Source organism: Chelonoidis abingdonii, chromosome 1, assembly GCF_003597395.2.
Source record: "Chelonoidis abingdonii isolate Lonesome George chromosome 1, CheloAbing_2.0, whole genome shotgun sequence".
Lineage (NCBI taxonomy): Eukaryota > Metazoa > Chordata > Testudines > Testudinidae > Chelonoidis > Chelonoidis abingdonii.
The window spans coordinates 135621057-135641894 of NC_133769.1; the positions used below are offsets into that span (position 1 = coordinate 135621057).

The window sequence follows — 20838 nt, forward strand, 5'->3', positions numbered from 1 at the left end:
GGGCCTGAGTATTTGAGGGGAAGGTGTGCTATTGATGCCAGCATAGATAACAGCACTTGAGTAAATTGTGGGTACCCACCGCCCTATGGGTAGGGTGGATAGTTTGATACATTTAATTGTGTTCATTTCCTTAAACTTTTTCATTAGAGATGATTGGGAACTGGAATTTCCATTCCATTAGAAATTCCATCATCTTGGAGGGGGGAAAAAATCAGTCTGCCTCAGAAAAAAAGCTGAAATTTCCCACAAGATGAAATGTTTTCAAAAATGTTGTTTTGGCTCAGTTGAAACATTTTGCCTCATTTTTCACCTTTACGATTTTTGATTTTTTAAAATAATATAAAATAAATTTCAAAACCAAACATTATTTGAAAAATAAAAAATCATCCCGTTGTATTCCAAACACGTTGAAACAGAATGGAAGGATATTATCAAAATGTTTTGTTTTGAACCCCTCCCCCTGAAAATTTCTGTTCTGACAAAACAGCATTTTCCAATGGAAAAGCATGCAGCTGCAAAAGTTTTGACCAGTTCTACTTTTCGCAGAGTCCTAATAATAGGTTTGTGGGTGGGCAGTTGTGATTGATCAGTGATTGTTTGTGCCCTGCTTTGAAAATGTGCAGAGCTATGTAACTGTTAAGGTATTATTTTGGCACTGGAAGCAATGCAAACATATCCAGATACAGTAGCATGGTCTTGGTCATGTGTTATTTCATGTCTGTGTGCATAGGGAAGGCAGTGTGGTCTATTGCAGAGGGAGCTAGAACTAGGTTTACACTACAAGCTAGGGATGTGATTCCCTGCTCATGGAGACATACTCATGCAAGTCCTTATCTGAGCTAATGCACTAAAAATAGCAGTGTAGCCATGAGCAGTGGCAGCAAAGGCATGGTTAGCTGCCTCAAGTACAAACCTGCCTCAGCCCTGTGGGTAAGTACTCAAGGCAGTTAGCCTGTGTGTCTCCTGACACTGCCTGTGCTACTGTGGCTATGCTACCTCATCACACCCTTAGCTCGTAGTGTAGACACATCCTGAGGGTCAGGAGACCTACATTCTGTTTTATGGCTCTGCCACTGACCTGTATGACCTTGGGCAAGTCACTTTCTCTCTGTGCCTCTGTTTCCACTCCTGTCCTTTGCCTGCCATATCTATTTAGATTGTAAGCAGTTTGAGACAGGGAATGTCATTCGCTGTGTGTTTGCACAATGCAACCCTGGCGTTTGCTGGGGCCTCTAGGTGCTCCCATGATGCAAATAATTAATATAAATTAAAGCAAATAATTATATTAAATGATCTCTTGTCCTTGGATATTTGCAAAATGTTGGGGAGGTTCTGGTTGTTTTTGGTAGTGTATTCCCATCACTGATCTTTGGAACTCTACCACTAAACTTTACTTCTTATTTTCTTGCTGTTATTCTGGCATTTTGAAGGGCTCTGTGGAAAGAAAGCAGCATAAAATCACACAACCAGTTTGGCGAGTCCTGTTCAGACAGGACTTATGCTAGGAGAACTCATGTGCCTTTGTTGCCAGCTTCAAAAAAAAAAAAAATCCAACTAATATGCACATAGTGAGAACTTCAGACCACTAAGTGTAAGCAGTGGCAGGCCATGGAGTTGCAAGAGATAATCTGATGCTTGCTAGACCTACCATGTGTCTCTGAAAATTGGTAATGTTCCCGTTTTCACTTGTCCCAGTAACTGTTGGTTGTGGGGGCAAAAGGGGATATTTTGTAAGGTTTTTTTTTTTAACCTCCTGTGAAAGTCTAACAGGTCAGCTCAGTTTATGTATTAAACAGCCCCTGCTTGATTTGGTTGCTTTGATCAATGCCCCCTCTGTCTACACTAGCAGAATGCTATGCTGGTTTTTAAAGTAGTTTTGCTACCACAGTTCAGTCATGTAAAGAAAACCGCCTTCATAACTAGATCTCTGCAATCACATCACTCTGGGGAGCATTGTAGTATGTCCATCCTGGCTCCTACAGCTGGGAAGAGAGAGGATTCTGCAACTTGACCATACCACTCTTTACACAGTGTTGAGGGTATGCTTACACGTTAATAAAACACCCTTGCCTGGCCTGTGTCAGCTGACTCAGACTCACAGAGCTCGGGCTGCAGGGCTGTAAAATTGATGTGTAGATGTTGGGCTTGGGTGGGAGCATGGTCTCTGAAACTCCTGTGAGCCTGAGTCAGCTGACATGCACCAGTCATGGGTGTTTCATTGCAGAGTAGACATACCTGTAGTCTGCAGGCAAATCCTGCTACCCTGTTGTCTCTCAAATGATTTGAGTCAATTACATAATACTCTTTATTTCTAATGTGCCTATTTGCCATAGCGTTCTGGGGTGTTGTATGTACACCATAAAAACAATCATTTAAAATAGATATTAAAAATGCAAAATGACATGCCACCCACTAAGACCTTTAGATTGCATGTACTTGTCATCCGTCTTGATTAATTTTATTTGTTAAATTCAGCTTTTCCCTCCTATTTCATCCTTTGGTTTCCAGAACAACAACAACCACCCAGCTTTAATTTGTGGTCAGTTGGATAGGGAGGAAAGATGGCCTTGTGGTAAAGCACTGGAGTGGGATTCAGGCAATCTGGTTTCAATTCCTGGCTCCCAAGCTTGTGAAGGATAACTGCATTTATGAGGCAAAACTTCCATCCAGCAGGAGGTCTTATTGTCCAAAATGGTGGGCTCTTTCTATGGTTTCAGATTCACTGTGATCCTGGAGTGCCCACTTGTCAAAATGAGCAGAGGACAAGCAGAGTGAAACTTCAGAGCTTCTTTTTTGCCAGGGGCAGAGTCACAGCACATCTACAGAACAAAATACCAATAACTTGGGGAATTAAAAAACAGAAAGGGAAAAGAAGCAATAAAAAAATCAAGGCAATGAAATCCAAGTGTACAGGAAAAAGTAGGAGAGAAGGAGAATAGTTAAATGGATACTTTGTACTTGTTCATGCAATTATCTCAAATCACTCTAAGCTCTTTTGCAGCCTTCCTTGGGCACATTACTTATTATCCTCATTTTACAGATGAGAGAATTGAGGCACAGAATGGTGAAGTGAGTTGACCAAGGTGTCCCTGTGAGTAAGTGGCAGAGACAGGAATAGAACCATATGTCCTGATGCCGACTTCAGTCCTTTGGCTCTAACACGTTTCTTTTCCTTTTGTCCTCTCACTGTTCCTACTTTTTCTCTTGCTGCAGCACTACTCTTTCATTTGCTTTTCTGTGTAGCAGCTTCTGCTCTGCTTCCTGGCTCAGACCTGCTCTGCAACATTACAGAAGATGATCCACTTTCCCCCTCTTCCATTTCCAAGGGCTGGGAGTGCCCGTGGAATTCCCAAAGTGAATAAGGGCTGCATGGGATGTACCATGTCACATGGACAGGTAATACCTGGAAGGCATCTCTCATTTTCAGAGCAATTGGGAAACAATCGCTAATAGTGCTCCTCCTTACAAAACAAAATATTCAACCTGCTCAGTTCATTACTTATTAGCTTCAGGCAGGAACACTGCAGATTTGTTACTAGTAATGGTCAATTGCAGCATTAATGGAGGAGAAAGCATCGGATAAAGAGTCATCTCCTGACCATGTTTACATCCCTGAAGCACAGACCGGGTTGTTGAATTCAGTTCCTGCTCTCCTTTTGTCATATATACCTGCTAGAAAGGTTATATGGAAAGGAAGCATCAGCTTCTTTTCAAAGATAGAAGAAAGAAAATCTTTTTTCCTTGTAAAACAGGAGTTCTGTGCCAGACCCGACCGCCTGTGTAAACATACAACATACATATTTGAAGATCCTTAATGTCCTGCCAAGATCCACAGTCCTGAGCTGGAGGGAACCACCTGTTATGGGAAATAAAGATTTTACTTTGTCTCAGGCTCTTGTCCAAGTTGTTAATGTTACTTAGAAAAAGTAAACAGTTACAAATTATTGATACATTGATCTGGAAAGGATTAAATTTACTTCTCGATTGCTTTCTCATTGCAGTAGATTACTAACTGATTATTTATATGATACAGAATAATAAAGGTTAGGCCTGGAGGGACCCTGTGAACATCAGCAAGGCCAGTATTCCCTACGCCTAGTACAAACCACCCCATGCCAGTTCCTCCTGTGTATCGTATTTTAGACACTTCCCTTGATGTCCCTCGACCTCTCTCAGTGGCTCTTCCTCTGTTATTCCAGTATCTTACTACTAGGGCACTTTTCCTGTTTTCTGATGTAAACTTGCCATTCTTCAAATACATTCTAGATCAACTTCCAATGTGTCTTTCCCCTCCTTTATTATTATTTGCTTTTGGCAATGCCTATAGATCTGTCATATTTCTCATTTTTTAGTTGTTCCTTTAATCTTTACTTGCAAGACAGGACCTTCTGACTTTTATGATGCTTGTCCTTTTCTTTGTATTTTCTCTTTTATTTCTTATCCTTCTCAGAATGAAGAGCCCATCATACCATCTGCAGTATTCCAAGTGAAACCTCACCAATTGTCTTCATTTCCTCTTATCTTCACAATTTTTTCAGGCCTCATTGCCCTCATGTTGTTCTTGTTGAGATAGATGGCTAATTAGTGCTAGCCATGAAGGGGAGGCCATAACTGATGTTCCATATAGATTTTGTATGGTAGAGGAGGTCAGTGCTAGGACAGTCTTCCCTTGGAGTTTCTTCTGCTCAGATTTCTGATGGGCAAGTAACCTTACTAATCCTTCTGATGTTTTCTGATGGCAAACAAACAATTTTCTATGTCATTTCTGGACTAGCTTATCAAGAAAGTTTTGGATAATTGCATTTTGAGATAGACCTTTGTGGATATGGGATATGCATGTGTGTGTCTATCTTTATTTAGTCTATTCAGCTCTCATGGACACCTAAATGGATCTATCCATTCTCATGCCTTGCCTCGTAGCCATTCTCTTTCAAGCTGGGGAGGACAAGATTCAGCTCCCTCTGGAAAGTCTCTATGATATTTTAAAAAATTGATCAGAGGGGTTGCTGTTGAAGAATGCACAGCACACTTTGTGATGGAGTGTGTTACCGTCACAGTGTTTGCAGCTCAGGGGTATGAGATTAGGCCTGAGGCATAGGTCTAGCATTCATCATGATTTTCCCAGGACTGTCTCAGTTTTGGTTGGCTGTCCTTCATCCTGCAAACTATGGCTGGAGCCCAAAGAGTCATAAAATATTGTCATGGCCAAGGTAACAGCAGCAAGTCAATGCCATTTTTTCCTGGAGGGTAAACTTTTAAAGATGGGATCCCTATATGTGGTAAAACCTGGATCCATAAACTTGGCAACCACACTATTTATCGCCTGTTTTATTTAAGAAAATGCTGCAATGGCACTCACAGCTCGATTCCCTGGTTTTAAAAGTTCATCTAAATATCCACCCTCAACCCCCTTACTTATCAGTGTTCTTATTGCCTGTTGCGAGTGTTAGCTGTCCTTTGTGGAGGGCATAGGAGCCTGTTCAACTATTTTTCTCGTGTTGTCTGGGTCTGGGATGGATTTGTGTGTGACTGACCGTAAACAGCTTTACTTTAATTCCTTATGACACTTACTTTGAATTTTGGGTGTGTCAGACTTTGCAAAAGATAATTGCTGTATTTCATGGTGCAAGTTGTTTTCAAATAGATATGCATATACGTGCTCATCACCCTGAAAGCCAGCTGAAGAGATTTTGGGGAGATGGGATGAAGAGCCAATTTGGGTGATTCTGCTAGGAAACAAAGACTGTAGGCCAAGTTCAGATTTCACTTCCACTGGTGTTAATCTGGAGGAATTCCATTGTCTTTAGTGGAGTTACTCCAGATTCACACTGATATAACTGAGATCAGAATGTGGCCATTCAACACTACTGAGAAGGGTCCCACATTTCAGAATTTCTTAGGTTAGTGGCAATTCAGGGGGTGCATTTCAGCCTGTTCTGTCTCTCCATTTGGTTTCCAGCAGCTAATTAGTATCAAAAGACGCTAAAAACATATGAAATACTTTCCTAAGATTACTCTTCCATGTAAGATATAGCTGTAGCTGCCACACGGATATTATGTAATTGCGAATAAGATGGGATGTATCCATGTGACAATGTCTAAGATGTTGGCCACACTATGAAAATGTTTGTGGACCCCTGTTCTGGAGTAATCGGCACTGTAACTTAACTTTTTTCAAAGAAGTTATTCCTCCCTCCAGTAAAAGTAAAGAAAGCCACTCCAACACTTGCTGAAATCTAATTATGATGTTAGTCCTGTGGATGCTTTGGGCATGCAGTAACATTGCATGTTTGTACTGGAGTGAAGACTGAAATGTAGCAGAGTGAAACCACTGTGTGCTGCTGTCTCATTTGTGACACGGTGGGGAAAGAGTCATTGGGTGCAGCCCCACATTAGCTTGAGATTTGTGTAGCTCCTCAGACACTGTGATGCCAATCCTTCTCTCTATCTTCGCAGCTCGGTTTCACGGCCTTCAGAAATTTTACAGTGAAACCATGTATACGTGACTGCAATTAATATTAATGGGCATTCAGGGTGTGATTCCCATGCATGCAGGCGAGATTGCATAATCACCGTATGGCAGTAGTTCCTCCACTTTGCAGAGAGCAAGGATAGGAAAAAAATACTAAGAAATCTCTCTCCATCCTGCAGCTGTCCACGCCTGTTCTTTTACTGTACTGCCCTCTCTCTCTGCCACCATCAGAGCCATTTCCCCCTCTGTAGATTACACCTTAAAACCTTCCTTTCCCCCCCGCTAGATTACAGTTAATGATCTGTGGTCACATCCACCCTGCAGGGGTTTGCTGGCATAGCAATGACAGTCAGGAGTATGAAAAAACCACACATAGCTGTGCTGGCAAAACCCCCAGTGTTGACGCGACTGTGCTGACAGAAGAGTGCTCCTGTAGGCTTAGCTGCTGTTGTTTGGAGAGGCAGTGTGCTTTGCCGACGCCTTCTGTCAGCATAAGCTCTGCCTACAGTAGGGGGCTGTGCCGGCATAGCTGTACTGGCAAAGCATTTGTATTGTAAACAAGGCATCTGTCTCTGAAGCCTTTTTTGATATGTTGTGTTATGGACACTATAGGAATTGGGTATTTAGGAACATAGGAATTACCATGCTGCATCAGACCAGTGGTCCACCTACCTCAGCATCCTGACTGACAGCAGCCGGTAACAAATGGTTCAGAGGAAGGTGCAAGAACCTCTGTTCCCCCTGCCCCGCCCAATAATGGACACATTTTGCAGTCACTTGCCTATCGAAGGAAGCTAAGGGGAAGAGAGAATTTCTTTTTAAGCTTGTCTCTGTCACCAGAAGAAGTCGGTCCAATAAAAGATATTACCTCACTCACCTTGTCTCTCTCATATCCTGGGACTGACATGGCCACCGCTATACTACATACCTTTCTTTTTAACATCAGGCAGATGAATCCTGTTACCTTCTGCCTTGATACATTAGGGCCACGTGGCCTGTTCACAACTACCTTGCGCCTTGTGTAGTCATCAGTGCAAAATGGGTGTAAAATACTACCATTGTGATTCTGTGGTCTTGTACATCCCTTTGCACAAGGTGCAGTGCTACAGTTTTCTGGACCTATCTCCCTTAGAAATTTTGCACTAAATAGTTAGCATATCTGTAGATAATACTCATACTATTCATATAAATGACCTTTTTTGAATTATACTAAGCTCTTTGCCTCAATAATATCTTGTAGTTTTACCTTGTATTATCCTCTCACAGTATTTCTCTGTCCTTCTCTCCCACATATTGGCAATAGTCTCAGAGGGAAGCAACATTTGTGTGTGAGTGTGGTTTAGCTAGTTAGTGTCTTAGTTCGTATTTGCTAATTTGAGCCATTTTTGCAGTGCTCAGACAATAATGCAACCGTATCACGGCATTTTTGACAACATCATTGACCTCCGTTGGCTGCGTTTTCATAACACTTGAATGCATTAATATTGCTGTCTGTAGCATTTTAATTTAATTAGAACAGTGGCTGTAATCATCTGGGGAAAAGCATTCACCCCCTCCTGCGTTGAACTGCAGCACCTCTGGTTTTCATTTGCCCGGGAAATCGCTGTAGCAGGGAATGAGAGGTGAGGGCAGGGCTCTCTTGCCCTAGTGCTTGGAGATTCAGATTCCGTCCAAAGGGAGGAGGTAGGGAGGAACTGAACTCCATGAAATCACTAAGGTCACTGAAACAACCTCTGCTGTCTGTGTTCAGGAAATGAGATGCTAATCTTTTCCCAGGGCTGCTTTGCATAAGGTCCATTCCAGAGAGCTGTGTTTATTTTAATTTATCTAATTACTGGCAGTATGCTGATTATGCTGCTGTAGATTTCTTGTGAATTGGTATAGTAATGGGATCAAAAATGTGCATGAGTCCACCATGGAAATTAACAAGGAGATAGAAACTGGGAGGTGGGGGAGATTTAATTCGCCCTCCAGTGCTGCGGAGTTCCTGCTTCCTTGTTGCAGGGCCTAATCTTCCTCCCTGCATGTAGTCAGAGAACATGGTCTATGGGCCTGATTCAAAGCCCATTGAAGTCAATGGATGTTATTCTGTTGACTTCAGTGGACATGGAATCAAACCCCATGTGCAGGGGCAGGGCTTGGAAAATTTACCCAGTCCTACACTTGCTCACCAGGCTAAAATCCACTGGTCCCCTAGAGCCATGCCCGTTCCTGCACAGTCTCCCCCTACTCAGGTAATCTCTGCTGCTTGGGCCCAGTGTCCCTGGTCTCTTGCTGGCTGAACTCTGTCTTCAATTAATGCCACTCCCCATGCAGAAATCTATCAGGTCATGCTGCACCACACACAAAAGAGGTCAATGAATGTGGGGTATGCTTCACCGTCAACAAATAACCTATTTATACTGTTCCCTTTGCTTATCCTCGGCCGGGTTGCCAGTGTAGCATTGGTGAGGCCTCTCCGCATGCAGCATCCTCTGCTGGGGTTGGTTGCTCCCCGCACTTCCTTCCCAGGTGGTAGCATCTCCCCTCACTCAGTGCCTCTTGTTCTATGGGATGGATGTGATGACCTCCCCCTGCCCAGTGCACGTACTCCTCCCAGCAGCCACCCAAGCAACAACTGCCATTCCCACCCCCAAGAGAACTCTCCACCTTACCCCTAAGCGTTGGCTGCTGACAGAGGTAACAGCACTGGTTGTCTCTGCAGACTCAGGCAGACATCACTGCGTTGGTTCCAGTCAGTTTGTACTTGGAACATTTACTTTTGCTGCCATGTATTTTTCTTTTTTAAATGAAAGCTTGGATTCTGCAGAAGCTGATGGCCTTCACCTGGGAATGGGGTTGCTAGATATCCGGTTTTCGACTGGAACACCTGGTCTAAAAGGGATCTTGGTGACTCCGGTCAGCACTGCCGTTAAAAGTCCAGTCAGTGGCACAGTGGGGCTGAGGCAGGCTCTCTGCCAGCTATGGCTCCACGTGGCTCCCAGAAGCAGCAGCATGTGCCTCCTCTGGCTCCTACCTGTAGGGGCAGCCAGGAGGCTCTGCACGCTGCCCCTGCCCCAAGCCCTGGCTCTGCAGCTCCCATTGGCTGGGAACCTCCTGTGGACAGCGCAGTGCACAGAGCCGCCTGGCCACGCCTCCACATAGGAGCTGGACTGGGGACATGCTGCTGCCTCCGGCAGCTGCTTGAGGTAAGCGCTGCCTGGAGCCTGCATCCAGATCCCCTTCTGCACCCCAAACCCCTGCGCCAGCCCTGATTCCCTCATACCTTCCAAACCCCTCAATCCCAGCCTGGAGCACCATTCTGAACCCCAAACCCCTCATCCCCAGCCCCACCCCAGAGCCTGCACCCCCAGCCAGAGCTCTTAACCCCCCCACTCCTGCACCCCAACCCCTTGCCCCAGCCCAGAACCCCTTCCTTCACCCTGAACTCCTCATTCCTGCCTCTCCCCTAGAGCTGGCACCCCAAGCCCCTTAGCCAGCCTGATGAAAATGAGCAAGTGAGTGAGGGTGGGGAGATGGAGTGAACAGGGGCGGGGCCTCAGAGAAGCGGGGGCAGGTGGTGAGGCAAGGGTGTTCGGTTTCATGTGAGTAGAAAGTTGGCAACCCTACCTGGGAAAGATTCCTGCTCGCCCCCATTGAGGGGATTTCTCAGTTGCAGGACAGAGGTACTTTCCTTCCTCACAACCTAACAGCAGAGCTGGAACACCTGTGCAGCCTCGCTCCAGGACGGCACTGCAGCCACAGGACTAAGCATTCCATGTCCATGGAGTGAGGTCAGTGGTGACAGAGTGAGAGTCCAGGAGTCTGAAGTCCTGTTCTTCACAGGGCAGTGACAGCAAATGTCCCTTGTAGGTAGGTAGTTCACACCTTCCGTTTTTCCTTATTGGCCTCCGTGTGATAGCTATCTAAGTCCAAATTACTGTGTCTCCACCTACTGGTGAAATAAGCTCATCAGGAAAGTAGAAGCACACAGCTGCAGTCCATGTGACATCCTCAGGGCCATACAGATTGTCTATAAACTGTGTGGATGCAGCTCACATACCACAGAGAGCTGCATATGCATCCCACAATGGTAAATAGGTTGAGAACCACTGGTCTAACAGGAAAAGCAGGGAGGCAGGCACGGAGAGTGACATGGAGATCAGCAAATTGGATGGCAAGCAGACACAGTACACTCCCACTTATTCGAATAGCCTGGGGGACATCCAAAATTTTTGGAGTAGCAGGTATTCAGTAAAATGGAAGTTTTATTTGAGGTGAAGTTTTGATACTTCATACTTTGCTAAAGGATACAAATAAACAACTTTAAGTTTATTAAAACACCAAAATTGTGTTAAAACCACTGTGAAAATAATTTTTCTGAATTATTAATTACTTGATTTACTGCTATCCAAATGCCAAGTCATTGATTAGCGCTAACAGGTGCTAAGAGGCTAACTGAGGAGTTATAAGTGGATGATTAAGTGACATATGGCTACATGAGGGACACACTATAGATTTGGATAATTAGAATTTTCAGGTAAAGGGAATTAGGATAACTGGAATTATACTTCCACTGCTGGGAGCTAAGCCCTGGCACTGTGTGATATTGTTACATGTAGAAGAGTAGCAGCCTTTTATGCAATGACTGAGATTTGGATACAGGCCTTTAAAATATCCTTCTAGGGCTGCTGAGCCAAGTCAGCCATCCTGCTATCCTGAAAGCTACTGGGCAGGTCATGTGTCGCTTTGTCTCAGCAATTTAAAAATATTCAGTTGCAAAATACCATATTTCCATCTTCTTCAGATTGTCCTAAGATTGGGGCTACTTTTGCATTTGCATACTAGATTTTCTTCAGTGAGTGTTTCGCTTCTGCAAAAATACATATCTGCTTTTGTGCATGCAGCTCGTGGTAGACTTGGTGTGTAGGGACAAAAATAGGACTGTTAGACTTTTACATTTTCTTGTGGGAACTGGAAGTTGGAGAGCATTACAGGCTAGGGCTGTGACTTCTGGGGCTACGGGGGCCTAATGTAAGTAGTTTTGAACCTTGCGAAAAGCTGTTATTTGCAATTCCACCAAATTTCAGATTTTTTTTTAAGTGTACAAAGTGTACTTGAATTTTGCTCCCCTCCCCACCCAAAATTGACCTCCCCTTCTCCCCCCAGCTCCTATGACTTATCCTGTGGTCTTCCCCTCCATGTTCCTGACTAAAACTTTCAAACAACCCACAGTAGATTCCGTCCACAGAGGATTTTCCGAGATTTTCAGGCTGAACTCAATGCGTGCTGTGACATGACTTTGGGAGTTTAGTCAGTGGTGTGTGAATGCTTGTGCAGCACAAATGTGATCAATAAAGCTTATAGTTACCTTACTTAGTGCTTTGATTTAAGGAGGTTCCAGTAACTGGGCACCAAATGTTGCCTGGATTCTGTCCTAGGTTCTGATTCAGGGAATCTCTTAAACACATGGTTAAATCCATCCCTACCTAGTAGCGCACTTAAACATGTGCACAAGTTTGAATCTAGTGGGCCTTCACCATCTGCTTAAGGGTTGTCCTGAATAGAGATGTATCCCTAAAATAGTTAGCAAGCCTGATATTTGGTTGGATGTCCAAATACTGCTGGGTTCCCTCTCCTAACAGACGTGGGGACAGTGGAATAAACCCCAGAGATGGAGTATCCCTGAAGGGTCTTAATTAAAGAATTAATTTATTTTAATCGGCATGAGGTTTCCCTGGAAACTTTCCTAGCTCACTGTGAGCTGAAGGGAAGCCTTCCAAAAGCTAAGACAGCAGGAATTGTGCCAACCTGTGCATCCTCCTCATGAGTTTATGGCTGCAGGCAAAATATTATGGAACTGTGATTTCGAAATTGTTTGTAGATTGCAATTATTTGAGGCTGATCATTTTGTCACTTGTGGGATTCAGTATTCCCAGTCTATCACAGAAGCTTGTGAATCTGGAATGTAATAGCACTTTGGTCTTTTATAGCACTCTTCACTAGCAATCTTCCCTTACAAACATTAATTAATGGAGCTGCATAGCATCGATGGAATTTGCCCAAGTTCATGCAGCAAGTCAGTGGCATAACTGGGTAACAGAATCATACATTCTGATTCCCAATCTGGTCCTCTAACCACTACCTCACAGCCCCACCCGCTATAGACTTTACTGCAAAGGGAAATACGAAATTAATTGATGACAAAACTATTTATTTCCCTCTAACTATAGCATCTGCCCCCTTTAAACCGTTACAGACCAACTATTCAGTTGGTGTAAATCATTGTAACTCCATTGACTTGAGGAGCTGCACCAATTTATACCAGCTGAGGATCTGGCTGCATAACCTTAAAATGATTATACCGACCTAATTTCTATAGTTTGTTTTATTTTACAGATCCCATAGAGGAAAGTTAAGTAATTTTGGAGATGTGAAGATTTCAAATGCATCCTAAAATGGGATGGATTTAACAAACACATCCTGAAAGTGTGGCTCTAAAACTGATTCAGCAATCAAATATGACCCTCTGCATTCACATTTTTATTTAACCAGAATGTTGTGTAGTGGCTGAAGCACAGGATTACGGTAGGTCACAGAACTAGAACGATATTTTTTCCTTTCCCACTCTGTTGCTGACTCGCTGTATGAACCTGGCCAAGTCACTTATAGCCTCACTTTCAAAGAAGCCGAGCAACTCTACCTGCTGCTGACTTGCTCGGCACCTTTGGAAATCTGTCTAGCAGTAACTATCCAGTGTTTAGGGAGGGCTGTATTTTCAGGATGCCTTTGTTAAGTCTGTTCCACTTTAGGATGCACTTGCTGTTCTTTTTTTTTTTAAGGCATCTTAGCTCTGAAATTGCTTAGCTAATTTGGGCCTTAGTCTTTCTGTAACTCAGGATACCCATCTGTAAAATGGATTTACCTAGTATCTTCAAAGTCTCTTTGATCTTTAGCTTAAGGGTGTTGTACCAGAGCATAGTATTGCTATAGGAAGAGATTTTCAAAGCCACAAATGAGAGCTGGGAGCCTACCTCCCACCTGAGCATTTGAAAATCTCCCCTGCAATTATGGCTGTTTCACAATCTGCTATTGTAGTCTGAGCTGTAATGGAAATATTGACTGTAACAAAATGATCAAGCCTGTATTTTTTTTTTCATAACAATTTTGGTGTCTTTTCTATCTGTCCTGAATATTGGATGCCAGAAAACAGTGGATCAGATGCATTTACTTAGCAAGCTCTATGAAACTGCCCTTTTTGGTATAAATATTGTTTAAAGCACCATAGGCTAAATTATACCTCTAACAGGTGGAGCTGTCTGGAGAGGAAGGGAGTGGCGGTTTGAGGCATTATGGCTTCATATAGAACTGTACCTCCTGGGTGCTGAGGGAAATGCAGTGAGGATCCTGCCTGCTACAGGCATAGCCAGTACGTTCCTCCCCTGATGTCCAGTGGGAGGGGCCTCTGAAGCCCAGTAAGGTGTTTAAACCTGTGCCTCAGCACCTAGCTGAAGGGAGGCTTGAGCTGCTAGCATTGCTTGCAAGACAGGCCTCCCTGTCCGCCCCCCTGCTGCATTTAAGGTGGGAAGAGACTTCTTGTTGCCTCTCTTCCCTCTAGAGCAGTGATTTCCAGACTTTTCCCCCCAAGAATTCCTTTGGCTTCTTACTAAGGGTCCCAGATCCCTTTCATTTCTGGTACTACCAGAATACCCCCACCAGTCTAGGAACATCTCCGCCAGCATGACCTCACACATGGTGCATGTGAGATCATGCTATGCAGAGGGCACTAATTTGAAAGCAAGATGTGTCCTCCATGTGGCAAAAGTTCCGGAATGCTGTTCTGGCATATTCCGGCCCTACCTCAAGTTACAGACCCTCCTCATAACCCATGGCGGGCCCCCAGGTGTCTGAGGACCCCACTTTGTGAACCGCTGTTCTAGAGCAGTGGGTTTCAACCTTTTTTCATTTGCAGACTCCTAAAACATTTCAAATGGAGGTGCAGGCCCCTTTGGAAATATTAGACATAGTACATGGACCCCGAGGTTCCTCAGACCACAGGTTGAAAACCACAGTTCTAATGCATCTGTGCAGGGATAGGCATCATTTTGGCCCTATTTCAGCAGGGTTCCTCTTTTTTATAAATATCTTTTTGCATGAACAAAATGTCAATCGGTAATGCAGTTCAGAACCGTGGCAGGGAATGCTAGGAAGTGGTTGGTCTCATTTTCTACCAACTGTCCGTTTGTTATGCATGCACCAACTTTGAGAGGGAACAAAGTGCCAGTGAAAGTGCAGAACTGCTCTGGAGTGCTATGGCGGGGACCTCATTGGAATGTGAAGCACTAATCAGCCATCTGTGGTTGGGGCATGAATACCAAAGCTGAACAGTCAAACTCCATGTCCAGTTTTGTCCACCAGCTTTTTTGCCATGTCAGATATCCCCAGGGAAGACTGTCTCAGGTTTTTAACTAAAAATCTGGTGTGAATTTAATGTTGATAAAAGGTGCTGTAATGAAAGCCCTGAAGACAGTACTTCTCCACAGAACAGAGATAAGCCTGGGTATTTTTTTAGTAGAACCTTCTCAACATTGCTCTGCCAATATGCCTAAATCCAAAAGAGAAATTACATTGCTGTAGGGGTCATTCATTCTCTGTGTACACTTGGTCCTTGACCTTTCTGCTGAGTCCACCAGCAAAGATGCTAAAGAATGTTAATTGTAATGGTGGTTTTTAGAATGTTGATTTTTGTTTATGGGGAATCTGGACTGAGACTAACAATGCATTTCACGTGGACCACTGAGCAGCTAACTGATCTAGGTCAGATTGCCCTGGACTTGGTTTGAAGCCATGGCTAGAAGGTGAAAGGCCCTACTCTCAATTCTCTTTGTTGTCTAGTGCCCCTTGGAATTTTCTCCTTTCATTGCTTTAATTTCTATTTGAATCATGTTGTCAGGAATAAGAAGCACTCTCACATTCCATTTAGATTAATTATAGTGCCAGCGTCCGAACGTTCCACAGATGAGTGTAAGACTGTCATTCTGGTTCCATAGCATGCTATTGTTTGTAAAGGAAATAACTTTATTTTTCTTGCCAGTAAGTTTGTCCTTTTCCATTAGATAGACACTGTGGTAAGGGAGGGGCTTGATGGTGATAGCTTTTACTGCATCCCTACTGAAATTATGAAATGAGCGCGCATAGCTCCTTTTGTTCACATCCTTGCTAGTTGTACTACCATCATCAAACTTGTCAGCACTCAGCACAGCGCTGGGAAATAGCACGTTGAACCAGCAGGGGAGTGTTCAGCAATGATTTCTGTGCTCCTGCAAATATTGTGGCTTAGTTTATTTACAAAGGATATAATTTGAGTTGTGATTACAGTACATGTTTAGAATATGGAGGAATTTTCCCACCAGATCAGATCAAGTTTTGATCTTAGGTTTCTGGACAAGCTTGTCAGGGAATAAAACTGAACAAACAAAAGATTGTTGAACTTCCATGACTTTTGCAAATCATCCCTCTGATAACTCTGCTTGTATGTTATATCCCTTTCTTCTGCTCAGTGTCTATCTTCTCTGTTTTTAGACCTGATCTTGCTGTGTGATCCACATGGGCAGACTGCTCTGTCTGCATGGAGTTTAATGGGGCTCTGTGCAGGCACTACAGTCTACCTGCATGAATCGCAATGCAGGACATGCTGTTCAGCACAGGGCCATATGTGCATGTGTGTATGTGTGTGTGTACGTAGAGTGCCTAGTGCAATCTCTTGATCTTAGCGGGACCTTTAGGCACTACCATAATACTGATATTATAATGAATAGTAGTAATAATAGGAAACATCCTGTTTAACTGTGAGTTTTGTGCAATACTTAGATAGAAGTTACTGTACGTTTAAGAAAGTGGAAATGGCTCCTTTTATTATACTGATTTCTTTTTTGTTTAGAAAAATGACTGCAGTCCTCTGAAGTAAATGCAGAAGTGAACAGCAATATAATATGGTTCTCTATAGCAATGTAAATACTACAACATATCAACTAATTACTCAATTTTGGTAAAATGTTCTGAAGATTTAAAGTGCTAAATATTTAATAATTATGCCCAGAGCACTGCAGTACGCTGTTGTGAGATGTAGTGCTTTGAGCATTTACTGTAGAACAGCACACACATATATATACACACACACACATATACACCCCACTATCAGATTTACATTGACTTGAAAATCCTCCCCATCTCTCCACCTCTATGTCATTTCCCCCTTCCTCCTTCAGAAAACTTTTGAGAAAACCCAGAGAAACTTATTGGGTCTTAGCAAGATGAAAACCATCACCTTGAAAACTCTCTCTAGTCCCTGGCTGCAATTTGCAAGCTTGGAACTTCCAGGGATTTGAATGTCACGCCTGCAGAGCTATAGAGCAAGTGGACAAACTGCACTCTTTGTGGTTCCCTAGCCAGTCGGGTGCATAATAAATGCTATTCGCCCCCACTACTCATACACACTTCCTTCCTTCCACCCACTTCCCCCTCCAGTCCCCTGTTTTAGTTTCACACCTCTGTTCCAAAGTTCACATTGTCCTCTCTCTCTCTCTCTCTCTCTCTCTCTCCTTCTTATTTTTAATAGCAGGAAAGAATTTCCTACACACCTCCAGCGAGCCCAGTAGTGAATTACCCTTCCTCATCACCACTACATGTCCCAGTGCCTCGAGCGATCAGGATGGAGGAAGACGCAATCAGACTGCCGGCACACCTGCGTGAGTGTTTGAGTGGTGGCTCACCTCTTGGATTGAGGAGGGAGGAGGAAGTAGTTATTCTGTAGAATGGGATGGGGGAACTCCGTGGTTAGACTTTGAGAAAGCACTAGCTGTTTATCTTTTAAAAACACTTTTTTTTTTTGAACGAAGGAAATTGCTCAGAAACACAGCAAAAACGTGCTTTTCCCCACAGTATACGTTCATTTCACGTGGCAGGAAAAATGCAGAGGACTGAATTCAGCCATGACTTTCACTTCAGTAGAGTTACACCAAGGATAAATTTGACTCAGCAAGATCACCTTGGGTGGGATGACTCTCTCAGGGTTGGATCACTTGGTGACGTACTTTGGCTCTGTGTCAATACTTCTGGCCTGTGAGTGTTTTTGCGCTAATGATGGTCCTCAGAGTGTTTACTGGTCACAGTCAGGCTCTTCACTGCAGCTGTAAAGCCGGAGGAGTGAGGCTACCACAGTGCTCACCAGGGTGCTGCTTCGTCCACAAAGAGAAGCTAACATTGGGACCAAAACTGGAGTTGATGATGAGGCCAGAGCCTCATCTCATTAGGATAATTTGCTGGTTGCAGGGCAGGCAGTCAGAGATGAAACAGAGTGAAAAAGGAGCCTGTGGAATTTTTCTTGTTTACATACGATTATTAATTTGTCAAACACCATGTCCCCAGGTGCTTCGGCAAGACAGATAGTAACACTGTACTATAGTTGCCACTGGATTGATGTTGTATGGGAATGACAAATGGAATTGAGATTTGTGGAGGGGAGGTAGTCCATGAGACATGTTTTTTTTTTTTTAAAATGTCCCCATTATCTTAAATGCCTGCCCTAAATTATCCTTCAGGCACACTCCTTTCCTCATCCCAGAGACAGAACCCAGTCTTTCAGTGCTTCTAGGGTCCTGGTCTTCCTCTCTCTCTGTCCCATGTTCACTCCAGGTATTAAGTCCTAAACTTGCCCTTAATTCACATCACCTATTCCTACTGCATCTACAATAGCCACGAGTTTTTGCCTGTTGCTTCTTCCTGTGCTGCCATTCAACCCAGGTGATACTATGTGATTAGCTTGCTGAAAAGAATGTGTGAACTGTCACTCAAATTCACTCCCATTCGACCAGCCAGCATGAAGATTTTCTTCTGCTAGGAAACTTTTGATCCAACTTTGATAGGGAAGTGTGTTTGAAATCCACAGGGTATCCCTACCATTAGTGCCTCACATTTCTATACCGGTCTGATTTGTTGTGGTGAAAAATCATTACAGATTATTCAATACATTTATTTGGAAGATTCTTCTACCATATCAGTCTGTCATATAGATTGTAAACTCCATGGATTCAGGGAACACATAGTCTTCCTTGTTCACCACATTGGAGACCAGAGTTTTGACTCTCAACCAATAGTTATTATTGGTTTATGTACTATATTGCTGAAATTCCTTGATTTTTGAAGATGAATATGAAGACCACAAGGGACCATTATGAACATCTAGACTAACCTCCAGCATAACTTAGACCACAGAATGTCACTTCATGATTTCTGCAGCTAGCCCATAATTTTTATTTGAGCTATGGCACATTTTTTAGAAAGACATCCAGTTTTGATTTAAAGACTTTAAGTGTTGGAGAATCCACCATATTGCTAGGTAAATTCCACTGACTAATTACTCTCACTGTTAAAAATGTGTGCCCTGTTTCTAGTCTGAATTTGTATAGCTTCTACCTCCAACTATTGAATCTCATTATACCATTTTCCTGCTAGATATTGTCAAAAGTCTCTTCTCCATGTACGAACTTTTTAGACCTATGATAAAGGTTAACTATATGTATATATTGAGCTTTTGAACTCTGTCACTAGAATGCCTGGTTTGCAGACTTCAGATTATTCTTGTACCTCTTTTCTGAAACCTTTCCAGGTTTTTTAACATCCTTTTTAAAGTGGGAACACCAGAACTGGACACGGTATTCCAGTAATGGTCTTGACAGTGTTGTATACAGAGAGAACTAATCTTTCTGGACCTTGAGTAATAAGATTTAAATGGGATGTGGGACTGTAGCGAGGTCTAGACTCACCAGTGCAGTGCCTCCTGCTGGTCCTCTTGGGAATTAGCTTTTTTCCAGCATACAGAGCACCCTCTTCAGGACGATGTCTTGCCTGCTGCTGGTCCTATGTCCCTCCCAGATCCCAATGCCCCTTTACCTCAGGGCTCTGCCCTAGCAGTACCCCCACTCTCTGGGTCCACACTCTGGGTCTTCTCTCCCAGGAGAACCCCCAACTTTCTAAACCCACCTTACCTCAGTGGCTACTGCCAGTCATCATCTAGCCCCGCTCACTGGGGCAAACTGCAGTCTGTCATGGCCCTCATCATTGGCAAGGAGGTTGGACCAGCTGCCTCTTCCCAGGCTTCACTTCTGTAGCCCCAGTACCTTTGATAGGCCTTCAACAAGGCCTGCAGCCTGGGGGTTTACCAGGTAGGAACTCCTCAGCTCCCCTTTGCCTCTGCTCTGCTTCAGTTACCTGGCTCCCAGGCAGCTAGCCCTTTTTACTCCAGGGCTAGAGCGAGACTCCTTTAGCACCTGGCCCCCAGCCTTCTTATCAGGGACAGCTGGACCCTAATTAAGCTGGCCACATCTGTGGTCAGCTGCTTTCACTCCTTTTCCCAGCCACAGCCCTCTGTAGGGCTGCTTTCAACCCTTGTTCTGCTGGCTCCTCTTCTATTAACTAAAGATAGATCCAAATATTGTATCTTAGATCCAAAGCTGGACTTTCCTCAAAACGTAGGTAGAGTAGTTTGAATTGGGCATTTAATTCAGTCCATAATAGAAATAGGGGCTAGTTGTGACATTCAGATTCAGATCATGGTTTGGGTCTATCTTTGCTTTTAATCTTTAGCGCCTGACTGAGATTCAATAGCTGATGATCTTTCCCAAACCCACTCCCCCTTCATACAGTTGTTTCTGAAGGCAACAGGGAGATCTGGTACAGTTCTCACGTCACAGCCACTGAACAGAACTATTCCCATAGCATAGTCTAATGACTTAGCAAAACGCAGTTAGATCCCTGTTCTAGCCATAACAGACAAATTAATAGGGCTATTTTCTGCTTTCATTTACACTCCTAGCAAACCAGTGGGGTTCAATAGTGTAGCATGGGTATTACTGTGAGCATAATTTGCCCTAGGGATTGGTTTTGCCTTCTTGCTGCACTGGAATAGGCTCAAATATATTCTGCAATTGAAGAGAGAAGCTAGAACTGGAAAGGAATGTCCTTGGTTAATATGAAATAGGCTCCCTGGATTTAGACAGAGTGTTTTATGCCTTTCTATAATAATGCTTCTATTTTAATTGTTAAGAATACTCTTAAGGCAGTAACAGCCAATAGCACAAGGACAATTAATACAGTAATTTCCTCCAACGTTGTAAATCAGTCCCAAGTGTTTGGTGAGCAAATGGGCTTCAGACAGGCGACAGGGAGAGGATTTGCTCCAGGAACTGAAGTAAGGGGAGTAAGAGTGGGGAAGGGGAAGGAGTGGAGTGCAACTTCCTCTCCGCTACAAGTATAGGGAGAGCTCTCTCGCCTCTGCGTTTGGTGCTGTTCAAAATCTAGGGAGAGCCCCCTCTGCCCTCGCTGGTGTG

General features: G+C 43.7%; 1 protein-coding gene across 4 annotated transcripts in view; it reads left to right on the forward strand.

Annotated features, from left to right (window-relative positions):
• Nucleotides 1–20838, forward strand: part of ETV6 (ETS variant transcription factor 6) — a 181895-nt gene that overhangs the window by 43266 nt on the left and 117791 nt on the right. For 2 of the 4 annotated variants that reach the window (XM_032803014.2, XM_032803016.2), the window contains exon 2: nt 17070–17199. The exons of 1 other annotated variant lie outside the window; for it this stretch is intronic. In XM_032803014.2, coding sequence (XP_032658905.1) covers nt 17070–17199 — 130 coding nt within the window. The remainder of the gene's footprint in view (nt 1–17069; nt 17200–20838) is intronic. One more of the 4 variants, XM_032803015.2, reaches the window with a different exon arrangement.